Raw genomic sequence first — 12152 nt, 5'->3', positions numbered from 1 at the left:
CCGGCCCCTGCCGGGACCCGCCCGGAGGCCTGTTGGCAGGCTCCGCGCGGCGTCGTAAACGCGGGCAGCGGCCCTGGCACCGGGTGGGCCGAGGAGGGGCCGCTCTAGGTCGCCCTCTACGGCTGCGCCGCCCCGGGACGAAGCTTCCCGGAGCGCGGGTGGGCAAGCCCCCGTGGCGCCCTCCACCCACGGCGAATGCGGAAAGTCGCCGTCCGTGGCGCCCCGGGTGACCCCGAGTCTGCACCGTGGGGAATCTCCCCAGCGCCCTCCAAACCGGCCAGCGGAGCAGGCCCCAGCTGGGGGAAGGAGGGCTGGGTGGGAAGCGGGGAGTCCCGGGGCCGCCCACGGTGCTTCCAAAAGAATGGTGAGGGGCGCACTTGGCACCCAGCAAGTAGGTCAGCCCGCAGAAGGCCCGAAAGCAGCCAGTGTGCCCTTGTCCCCCGCAGACAGGCGGAGCACCTCCGAAGCTCGAGTTGGCGTTGACAGCAGCCTCGCCTGCTCCCACTGACCCGAGGATTTCGCCGATCAGGTGAGGTCCCTGTGGAGCGCCCGCAGCGGGCCCCAGCAGCCTGCCCTGCGGATGGACGCCCTATGGTGGCCCACCCGCGTTCTGCAAAGGCAAGGAGCCAGTCACCGTGAGGGTATCGTGAGGAAAGTTATTTTTGCTGGAGGATGTTCAAGGGGAAAAGACTGAAGTGTGTGTGGTTGTTATGCCAGTAAGCACACCTTAAGCAAGTAATGTGCCCCAGAGAAATGGCATTGTCTTGCTTTCTGTGGGACTCAGAATTTCCGGACGTCACTCACCAGACTCGCGGGGCTCTCAGCAATCTGCCTCAGGCCTACGAGCTCTGACTTCTAAAGCCTTGTAAATTCTCCATGAAGATTCGAAATACAGGCCCTCGCTGGTGGCGCAGCAGGTTAAAAAGCGCAGCACTGCAAGAGAGCCGCAGCCGCTTCAGTGCGAGTTCGATCCGCGCCCCAGAGGTGACCCCAGGGTGCAGCAGGCCCCTCCTGACCCGCCCGGGGCTCCCCTCGGCAGTGTGCTTCCTCAGTTGGCCTGTTCTGCTCCCCACTCTGTCTCTGGGGAAGCCTCTCACCACCCCGGCACCTCTGGCCTGCACCCCAGTTCTGTGTGCATCCATAAGTGTGGGGGCAGGGCTCACGGAGGGACCCTGACAGGTTGAGGCCACTTTTGTCTCACAGAAGGGGCAGGCGTTTACATAGCGATGGTGAGCGTTGGCCGTTCCGTAGCCCCGCCAGTAGAATGAGAGGTGGAGTTTCGAGCCAGTGGTGTGCTCTGAGCGTGTGTTGCTGGAGACCACGCACAGCAGTCTCGGTGGGGTCGGGTGCTGCAGCCTTTGTGCTGAATTCCTGTTCTGCCTCAGTAGGAGGGACCAGAAAGGTGAGGAAGGAGACGAGTCCTCCCAGGCCAGGTTGTGGAATAGCAAAGTTAAAAGACGCTGCAGTGAGCACCGCAGCGACCTTGCGCCCGTGCGTCAGGAGCAGAGCACTAGGCCCTCGCCCTGCGGCGGAAGCAGGCGGGTGTCTGCACCCCGCCTCGCCCCTCCTCCCACATCATGCAAGAAGTCAAGTGTTAGTGTGTGCGCGCTCCTGGCCCTCAGCCACTGGGCGCCAGCTCAGATGAGTGCCTGGAAAGCACCCTGGACATCTGCCTCAGGCTCCGCAGCCACGACCCAGCGCTCGGCCGCCAGGTGTGGCTGGCAGGGACCGGGCTGGACCCCTGGGAGTTCCGGGTTGGACAGCGCCCGGAGAGGCTCAGAATAGAGGTGGCAAAGACAGGATCTAGGGCGGCCCTTGGGCACGTGTGCCAGCGTGGCATGGGGCTCAGGGCCTGGCGTCGAGAAACTCACGAGGAAGTGCTGCTGGTCTCCCCGCTCTGAGTCAGCTGAGCGCCCGAGCCCGGAGGCCGGAAGCCGGCGGGAGCCAGGCGCCACCGTCTGGGGGTGTGGCAGGCACTGTGACCGACTGAGGGCTCTGGTGGGACAGCCGCGGTGGACTGTTGGGCCAGTCTATACAGGGAAGGGGTTTGCCGAGTGCAGCCCCAACTGGCCCCCCAGAAGCAGAACGGGGTCACATGCCCCGTTTTGCTGTTGGGCACAATGGGCTGAGGAGCCTTGTACCACGGACAGGCCATGAGGCCTTCCTGCTGTTCCATGTCTTCCAGAGCCCTGTCCAGCGTGCGCCAGGAGGAAGAGCGGGCCCGGTCCCCTCACCACCTGGTTGTTCAGGGGAACCTCCTCCCCGTCGGGATGGCGGCTGCCCTGTGCCCCGCTTACGGTAAGTGGTGGCCCCTCCGGGTCCAGACTCAGGGCTCGGGTGCCACAGAGCGGGTCAGGGCTGGGAGCTGGCCGGGGGCGGCTCGCCGGCGGGGGGTGTGGAGTTCAGGCTGCACCTCCAGCAAGTCCCGAGGGTGGTGAGAGAGAAAAGGATGAAAGTCTCAGAGAAAGATGCGCAACATTTAGTTGTATAAGGAACTAAAGTAGTCCCACACGAAACAGAATGTTATAGACGCTAAAGAAATAAACTCATACTTGTATGGCATTTAGTAAGGTGATAAAGTAATTATAATTCCCTCAAATTTCAACTTCTGCATCCGTAAAGTGGGAATAGGCAGCTTACTTGAATGTGATCAATCCCATTTTCTTTTCTTTTTTAAAAGATGTATTTACGCATACAGAACTGGGGTACAGGCCAGAGGTGCAGGGGTGGTGAGAGGACTCCCCAGAGACAGAGCAGGGAGCAAGACAGGCAGAGGAACAACATGCTAAGGGGAGCAGTGGGCGCCCCACTGTGGCGGGCCAGCAGAGGTCTGCGGCGCCCTGGGGGTCAGCTCCCGGCGGGGATTGCACTTGCGCTGAGGCAGCTGAGGCAGCTTGCAGTGCTGAGCTCCAACCCGCTGCACTACCAGGGAGGGCCGTCGACCCTATTTTTGACCCTTAGTGAAACAGGCTTTCCTCTGGTTGCTGGGCGGGTTTGGCCCATTGCAGGCAGGTGGAGAAACTCAGATCTGTGGGTCAGGACAGCACACTGGGGCTGTGGCGGCTCATGTTTCTGCAGCTCAGCCCCTCTCCCCAGCCTCTCAGGACGGAGTCCCAGAGGAGGAAGGGCCGGGTCGAGGCTTCCCGGCAAGCTGGTTACAGGTGAGTTGGCTCCACTCTCTCGGTGACTAGAACCTCGCAGCAAGACAGGGCTTTGGGCGCCGTGGCGGGCGAGGGGCCCCGACAGTGGTGCTGGACGTCGCACCCCGCACGCTTCCTCCAGAGCCCCCGCTGACGCGCTCTGCTCAGGGCTTCCAGGCGCACTGAGAACAACCTGAGTCTCCCAGACTCAGCTTCCGTTGGCCACTGGGGCTTTATTGGTGCCCCTCTGGTTTCGACAGTGTCCAGCCCGCTGCTCTCGGAGGTGGGGGCCTGGGACAGGGAGTCCGGAGGGGCGCTCTGATGAGTCAGTGTCTGCCCCGGTCTAGGGCCTGGTGGCCTTCGAGGACGTGGCCGTGGAGTTCAGCCCGGAGGAGTGGGCCCTGCTGGCCCCGGTTCAGAGGACGCTGTACAGAGACGTGATGCTGGAGACCTGCCGGCACCTGGCCTGGCTGGGTAAGCCCGGCCTCGGCCCCGTCTGTGGGGACCGTGGATCGGTTTTTCTCTCTTTCACGTGACTGAGGTCATATTCACGTAACACAGAATTGACCGTTTGAAAGAGTGCGGCTAAGTGGCCCTTGATCCATTCACCACGCTGTACCACCACCCGCGCTGATTTCTGGATATTGTCATCCCCTCGGAAGAGACCCGCTGGCAGCTGAGGGCCCTGCCCCGGGGTTCCCCTCAGAACCTTCCTTGTCACTGGAACCATAAAGTCCCATGGCCGCGGCTTTACGGGCTCGCTCTGCGGTGCGCGGGCCGGGCCCGCCGGCTCCTCACGGCCGAGTGCTGCTCCCGCACTGGTGCGCCCGCCGCCGCGCTGGGCTGTCTGTCCCGGTGGCAGACAAGCTGGTGCCCGCCTGGTGCCTTGTTCGGGACGTGGCACTGTGCTCAGGGCTCAGTGTCGGTCTCAGTTCTGTCTCCTAGGAGCAGAACGCTCGGTGTGTGTGTTTCGCGTTTGACTGTAGAGAAACCGCCCAACTGTCTTCCAGCCGCGAACCCGCCTCCGCCGGTCACCAGCCTAGGAGGTTCCGACTAACTTCCCCGTGTGCTTGCGGGTTACCTTCACCCTCGCAGTGCTGCCTGGTGACACTGAGCCTTCTCATGTGCTTCACGAGGGCCTGTGTCTCTTAACCAAAATGTGGCTTGTGACCAGCCCCTCTCATTCTGTGGCGCTAACCAGGCGTGGAGTCCGGGGCGGGGTTCGGCATCGATAGTCAGGCAGAAAAGCCAGAGCCGCGTCGTCAGAGTGGACGGGCAGGACAGCTGCCCGTGGAGTGGGGCCCCGAGTCTGCAGCCGCAGAGGGGCAGGAAGGAGGTGTTGTGGGCCATGGGGCGCGGGCGAACATGGGGGTTCAGCCGCGGTGTCTCACACTGTCTCTTGCTGGCTGGCTAAGGCCCGAGGGCCTCCCCGTCACCGAGACCACGTCTCCAGATTGCGGGGTGCTGTTGGTGCCCACCCTGGTGCCGTGCTGCTGTGCCGGGGCTCTGACCCGCGATCCTCCCCCGGGCCGGGGCACCGTGACTCCAGCCCTTTCGCATCTGGCTGGCTGAGTGGGCTGGGGGCGTGTGCGCGCGGGGCACCTGTCCTCACCGCCTGCCCCACTCCTGGCCCACTGGTGTCTTCAGTTTCTAGGTAGCGCCACTGAGCAAAGTTTTGATTTTGTGAATTCCAGTTTGTTGTTTATCCTGTGCGTGCTGTTAGTCTCGCACCTGACGCTCGGCTAGGTTCTCGTGATCCCAGTGTTTCTGTGAGCATCCATTATAATTTCACCTCCTTCATTTCTGGTCCTGTTAACTCGGGGTTTCTCTTTTCTCTGTGACCGTATCTAATGGCTTGTCGGTTTTGTTTCTTTTCTTCAAAGAATCAACTCTTATTTTCACCGCTCTTTACTGGCCTTTTGTTTTCTAGTTCATTCGTTTCTGGTCCAATCTTTCTTCTGTTTTTCTCGAAGTATAAATTTGGATTTTTGTTATTGCTATAAACTTGCTTCCTAGTACAGCTTCTGTTGTGTTACACACTTCTAGTTATTTTCATTTTCTCCGTGTTTTTTTTAATTTCTCCTTTGATTTCCATGTTGACCTGATAATTTTTTAATAGCATGTTGTTTAGTATACTCGTATGTGTAATGATTCTTACAGCTTTCTGTGGTTGGTTTCTAGATTCTGCCTAAATTATGATCAAAAAAGGATGCTTGATAGGACTTCTGTCCACAAATGTATTGTGACTGTCCCAGTAGACAGTCAGTTCTTGAAAAAGTAGATTCTTGAAAAAGTTCCATGGGCAGTTGAGAGCGATGTATATTCTGGGCTTGGCGTGGCTTGGCTGTGAGAGGCTCTGTGCCCAGTAAAGCCCTCAGCAGTCTTCGCAAGCACTTCTGCCCCAGGATTGTGTGGGTCTAGTCACACAGTGACAGATAAGTTGGGCGACATGGCAGTTGTATCTGATGCCTTCCCTGTGACGTGAATGTCTTTTCTTTGCCTCATTTGATATTCACTTGGCTCCAGGCTTTCGGCCTCCTGAGGTGGCCTTGGGACTCGGAAATATTTATGCCGTGTCTCCTGGGTGAGGATGCTTGTGTTTGTATCCCTTGAGAAGATGTCCACTAGCATTTAGATGGTTATTCCACTGCGCCCACAATCATTCTTCCCCATCTACGGAGTTGTTGAGTTTAGTTGCTCTATCACCTGCATAGGAGCAATACAACGTATGTCTTCTCCATGATTTAGGGTGTCATGTCGATCAACCCAGCCTGATCTCCCAGTTGGAACAAGAAGACAAGACACCGGCCGAGGAAGGCGGGGTTCTCCCAGGCGCTTGTCCAGGTGAGCACTGGGTGGCACAGTCCATGTGCAGGCCAGCGTGGCCCGTGAGTCAGGGCACAGGGGAATAGTCCTGTAGGAAATGCCGATCAGGTTACTCTGCGAAAGGTGCCTTTTCTTGGGCAGATGGCCAGGGCATTCCTTGTTCTCCCTCCGTCTTTCCTCTTTACCATTCCGCTCAGCATTGCGGATTTTGATTTGGCCTTAGCGGAAGAAGAAAAAGGCAGCTCGTCCTTTTTAAATTTAAGTCCTACATGTATAAACTTTATCCAGTTTAACTTTGCATTCCTGTTAATTCTTCTGTAAACTTCTGGTCGGTGTTAACTGTGTCAGGGTCGTTTTATAGAACCCAGCTACTGTGTGCACACGGAGTTCATTTTCCTTGCAGACTTCTCAGAGAAAAGCCCAGCCGCTCGGAGTTGTGCCTCTACTTGTGTGTGCATGTCACTGTATTTTTCTCCATCAACTCATATTTACCTTCAATTTGTTTCAGATTTGGAGACTGTAATTAAAGCCCAGTGGCTAACTCCTAAGAAGCATGCTTTTAGAAAAGAACACACTAATGGTGTGAAAGCGGTAAGGCTAAACTGGGTAGTTTCTGCTATTTTGTGGCAGGAAAATTCTTAAGATAGCTTTAAATATTAAAGTTTTATAAATTATAATTATCATTGATCTCTTAATCAACAGGAAAGGAATCACCTTGGAGTGAAACTTAATGAATGTACCCAGTGTTTTAAAGTCTTCAGCACAAAATCTAACCTCACTCAGCACAAGAGAATTCATACTGGAGAGAAACCCTATGACTGTAACCAGTGTGGGAAATCCTTCAGCAGTCGGTCCTACCTTACTATTCATAGGCGAATCCACAATGGGGAGAAGCCCTACGAGTGCAATGACTGTGGGAAAACCTTCAACGACCCCTCCTCACTGAGACTGCATGTGAGAATCCACACTGGAGAAAAGCCTTATGAATGTAACCAGTGTTTTCACGTCTTCCGCACTAGCTGTAACCTCAAAAGCCACAAGAGAATTCATACGCGAGAGAATCACCACGAATGTAATCAGTGCGGGAAGGCCTTCAGCACGAGGTCCTCCCTCACTGGACACAACAGTATTCACACGGGAGAGAAACCTTACGAATGCCATGACTGTGGAAAGACCTTTAGGAAGAGCTCGTACCTGACACAGCACATGAGAACTCACACTGGAGAAAAACCCTATGCATGTAACCAGTGTGGGAAATCTTTTAGCAGTAGCTTTTCACTTACTGTACACAAGAGAATTCATACTGGAGAAAAACCCTATGAGTGCAGCAATTGTGGGAAAGCATTTAATAATCTCTCGGCTGTTAAGAAACACGTGAGGACGCACACTGGAGAAAAACCCTATGAATGCAATCAGTGTGGAAAATCTTTCACCACTAACTCTTACCTCTCAGTGCACAAGCGAATACATAACCGGTGGATATGAATATGGTAACTGGGGGTGCAGTCACTGATTTTTTATTTCCAGACAACTTGTAATTCATAATTGATATAGGAACTCTGTTGCTGCATAAATTTTCTTCCAAAACATAGCTATCGACAACAACATTTATTGAGACAGTCTCACAACTCTGTGAGTCAGGAATTTGGAAACAGCTCATGGTATAGTTCTGTCTCAAGCTATCTATGAGGTAGTCAAGATGTCACAGGAGCCATAGTCATCTGAGTTTACTGCAAAAGAGTAAACCCTCTTCCAGAAGTGTTCACTCGGGTCTGTTCCTCCCAGTTGTTGGCAAGGAACTGCCATTCCTTCACCACATGCAACTCTCCATGGGGCCACAAAGGCAACAATCTAGCAGCCAGTTCTCGCAAAAGGGAACGCTAATACGTCATCCACGCCCCCTTTGACCCATTCTCAGGAAGACTTACTGTTGCTTAATCCATACTTACTGTCTCACAGACCTATCCTGATTAAATGCAGGGGAGTCCAGTGTACCCAAAGAGAGATCATTGGAAACCACCTGATGCTTGCAGTGGAATTCATGTAAAAAGACCTTCCGTGTAGTCAGTGTTAGGTGGCATTCAGCAACTCTCATCTTAATTCACTGTGGAGAACCTCATAAGAACAGCCTGGTAAGCCGTCAGCTCAAGTGCACCTCAATGTGCACCACAGGTTATGTGTTGGGGAGCAACACAAGCGGGTGGCTATAGGAAAGCATCAGTGGCATCTCTGGGGTGTCACGTGGCAGTTCCCACTAGGAGAAACTGTCATCATCAGAACACAGAAGCTCTTGGGACAGTCATCCCTCAGAAAGCGTGAGAAACCCCTCCCGAGGAGCCACAGGAATGCTGGAAACCCCACAGTACTAAAGCATTTATATTACCGAGCAGAAGTACTCAGTATGGATATACTGAATGTAATTACTGGGAAAAGTTGAATGTTTCCCCAATTTCAAGAGATATAAAGACTTATTCTGGAGAAAAAAATTCCCATGAGATGTGATCAGTATTGGAATGATTTCCATTTTTCCACATTCTTAGGAACCTATGAGCACTTGCTGCAAAGAAATGTGTGACTACAAGAAGAATGCCTCTCGTATTAGGAACAGTAGATTCTCCCTGGATGTGCGGCCTGCTAGCATATTAGCACTGGAAAGTCTCAGTGATCCCTGTATTTGTTGAAATGTGAGAACTCACACAAGGGCACCCCAGCCATGTAGTCACCATGGTGATTCCTCCATTGTGCAGCTCCCATGTTGTATAAATTGGAAATGAAAAGTGGACTTGTGAGGAGAGTGGGGTTATCTTTTACAGTGCCTCTTCCTTTGGCTGGGCCACTCACGAATTTTAAGTGTTTTAATAGAAGCATTTATATCTGTAATGATCTAAAATAAACCATAAATTGTGTCCCATAGTCTTGTATATATTATTTAGACTTGACTTTTAAAATATTAATATCTGTGTCATAAAAAAAAAAGTATTTCTGAATATCCCTGAGTTGATTTCATTTCTCATGGTGGAAATGAGACTGTGTTTGCTATACACTTTTTCTAACATCGTGACATTTTTGTCAAGTAAATGGACTTTGTGGCGTTGATTTTTACCATTCCTGCAATGACATTTATACCCATGTATACCCTTCTCCCCTATTTACTGAAAGGGAAAAATGTTCAAGTGGTCAGTGAGCAGTATTGAAAACTAGCTGAGGTCTTCCTGAAGCCCAGAGGTGATGTGCCACTGTGCTGGACATCCCTGGAGGGACTGCCGGCTGGCGGCGTCTGCCTAGCCCTTGATCTCTCTTGGGTTTAAGAGTAACCTCTGGTTGAAGTCAACATTGTGAATTTTGGGTTTGTTTTTGAGGTAACATTCTGTAAATGTCCATTGGAAGGCAATATGTGGGCTGCTAATTTTATTAGGTCAAATTGAACAAAAGTTTCGTGTTTCCATGTGTTCTCTAATTTTTGGATATAAAACACAATGTGCCCATAAACTTAAGCAGGAGCAGGAATTGACTGTGACAGTACATAAAGAACGTCATGGGGTGCGGAAATGTTCTCTCTGTGGATAGACTAGGTGTGTGTGTCCTTTTGCCAGAATACAAAAGCTGTCACTTTACACATGTGAGTTGCACTGTGTGTACGCTTCACCTTGACTTAAAACATTTTGTTAAGTGAGAGAAAAAAACACCATTGCTTGCATGGTTCTTTTGTGTAACAGTCTGTAAAAGGCAAAACTAGGGAAGAACAATGAATGAATGTTTTTTAGGGGAAAGGAAAAAGACAGCTGCACATGCGGCCCATGAAGAATCTGGGAGTGATGGAATCATTCTGTCAAGATCGCTGACAGGCTAGTGGGTACACAACTCTGAACTTCAGAAATCTAGAGAACTGCGCCACAGGAGTGATTGTTACGGAGGCTAAATAGAGATTAATCTATCAGATCGCAGAGGAAATACAGGATGGCTAACAGCCTCCATGAAGGAAATCAACTTACTTTGGAAAACTGTTTTATCGGTGACTATAAGGCCAACACGAAAAGAACTGTCCATGGACCCCGTACTCCGGGTCAAACTGCTGTTTCTCATAACTGTGGGTTAATGATTCTGAAGCCACTTTACATGTACGCTGGGGCTGGCAAGTAGATAGAGTGTTGTATTAGCAGGTTCTCACTGTCATGTCACACTCTAAGTCTAGCGTGAACACTGGCTTTGGAGGTTGTGCACACATTGTAAAATAGAAGACAAACTGAGTCTCCAGAGCAGCCAAAGAAAAAGGACGATTGCTTCCAAAGGAGCAACAGTGATGCTACTAGCCTCTGAAAGGAACCATGGAAGGAAGAAACTGAGCTCCAGAAGTTTCATGGACGAAAATAACCAGCAGTCCAAGATTCTGTAAACAAATTTTCTTCAAAATGCAGAAAAAGACGTGTTCTGACAAGATTTAAAAACAAAAAAAAAAAACACTGAAAACAATCCAGAACTATTCAAGAACATGAAGGAGAAATTTCTGGCTGAAGGAAAATGACCTCACTGCCCTACGAAGACGCCCAAGCCCGGGAAGGAAGGTCATCAAGAGACAAAATGTAAGTAAATATAATTGAATGTTAACAGGATGGTTTTGCAGCCCTGTATAGTTTTACACTCTCATGTCAGTCAAAACTTTCAAAATAAAATACTTTTAAAATTAAGTTGATCTTCCAAAACTAGAGATCGTCCAGCCACTCCCCAGACCGCGAAGCCCCAGCATGTCATGCTCGGTTTTAACAGGAGCAACAGAAGCCTGAGCAAGTGCCCCCCCTCCCACCCCGGAGGCAGCAGCACTTCCGGTAGCAGCAGCCACCCCAGGCACAAACTGGGCGTGAGCAAGCCACTGGCTCCCAAACCAGGGTGGTGGGAACCCCAACACGACTCATCACTTCCACAGGGACTGAGGGAGAGGGCTGCCCGGCGCTGTCTGCCAGTCCGAAGGCTGCCGGGGTGGGCTCAGCCGGAGTGGGAAGACCCAAGCGGGGCTGGCAGGGGGATTTACTTAGATCTGTAAAACCCAAAGCACTTAGCAGTAGGCCTGGAGCCTCTGGGGTGGAGATGCAGACACGCTGCCGTTTCCCCAAAGCTGCTTCCCTTTCGGGGCACTGACCTCCCCGCCATAGTGAGAACTCCTTAAGACGTGCCTCTGGGCCTGCAGCTGGCAGGGCTTCCAGGAAGAGCAGGCCTGGCTGCTTGGCCTGGTTCGCGGAGTTGTTTTCTGAAATAAGCCTTCACCTGTGTCTGCAGGTGGCCGTGCGCGCACACGCATGTGCTCCTGATGGAAATACACACGTGCCTTTTCACTGGGAAACTAGCACGCTGCGCTGTGAGGGTGTTCTGCATGAAGAGCCTTAACAATGCGTTTTCTTAAATGGTTCTGAGGTCCCGAATTTGTTCTCTGATCTGCCGAGACCCTAGCTTCTCGTTCATTCACACCGTCTAGGCAAGTTTGCACCTCTTCGGTGATGGAAGACTTTGGCACCATACAACAAACCACCCCTTTGTATCCCTCTGGGTAGCTACGTTATACTCGAGTGCCAGCCTCACAAAGAGCCATCAGTTATTCCAGCAGCGACGTGGATTTATTCACGGGGAAGCCAGTGGTTAAGCTCGCGACTGACTGCCTCTGTGGCAAGGGACGCTTCCCGGTGGGGCCACACGCCAACTCCCCAACACTGGCAACTTAGCACACGTTGAGCGCAAGAGGCAGAGGGCAGCTGACAACGGCACGTTTCTGGGCTGTCCAGTTTTCAAAGCGCTCAGAGAAGCAAGTCGCTTCCTGGAGAGCATGCTCTCAAAAGACGGACGGACGCGCAGACAAGGAATCAGCGGCCCGAGGCGGCCGCCACTGTTGGGCAAAGGCAAGTTACACGCTGCCCTCGCAACCACAGACCTGCCCACTCGTGGCGGCCTGCCCCTCCCTGGGCAGGTGCAGAACCCACACAAAGGCCAGCAATTCTTTCGGCTCGGACGGGGCTTCCGGGCGCGCATCTGCAGCCCTTTCCCCACAGCTACCTCTCCAGCCAGGCGGAGCCGGATCTGCCCTGACCCCGCCCCCAGAGTCGCCAGCCCGCGGGGTGGGCACGGGTCCCACCGGGGCAGAGCGGGCCCACGAGGCGCCGGGGGCACGCCGCGGGGCCAAGTTGGACTCTCGCAGCCAGC

The 12152-nt window shown here is 53.0% G+C and overlaps 1 protein-coding gene across 3 annotated transcripts; it reads left to right on the top strand.

The window, feature by feature from the left end:
- The first annotated feature begins 357 nt into the window (after nucleotides 1-357).
- On the top strand, nucleotides 358-10631 carry ZNF557 (zinc finger protein 557). 3 transcript variants are annotated; one of them, XM_012729536.1, is made up of 7 exons: nucleotides 358-529; nucleotides 2186-2298; nucleotides 3097-3161; nucleotides 3488-3614; nucleotides 5889-5984; nucleotides 6475-6557; nucleotides 6669-10631. In XM_012729536.1, exons 2-7 carry the CDS (start codon nucleotides 2271-2273, stop codon nucleotides 7449-7451), a joined length of 1182 nt encoding a protein of 393 aa, XP_012584990.1. In that variant the 5' UTR covers nucleotides 358-529; nucleotides 2186-2270; the 3' UTR covers nucleotides 7452-10631. The 3 variants fall into 3 exon arrangements, with proteins under 3 accessions (XP_012584990.1, XP_012584991.1, XP_004689482.1); XM_012729537.1 differs by lacking the exon at nucleotides 358-529 and having other exon boundaries at nucleotides 2189-2298; nucleotides 3084-3161; XM_004689425.2 differs by lacking the exon at nucleotides 358-529 and having other exon boundaries at nucleotides 2189-2298; nucleotides 3009-3161.
- Nucleotides 10632-12152: the final 1521 nt, after the last annotated feature.

The sequence above is a fragment of the Condylura cristata genome, unplaced genomic scaffold, assembly GCF_000260355.1.
Source record: "Condylura cristata isolate star-nosed mole 26May11 unplaced genomic scaffold, ConCri1.0 scaffold00025, whole genome shotgun sequence".
Classification (NCBI taxonomy): domain Eukaryota; kingdom Metazoa; phylum Chordata; class Mammalia; order Eulipotyphla; family Talpidae; genus Condylura; species Condylura cristata.
Note: the sequence above shows the minus strand (reverse complement) of the source record. Positions and strands in the feature narration are given on the sequence as shown.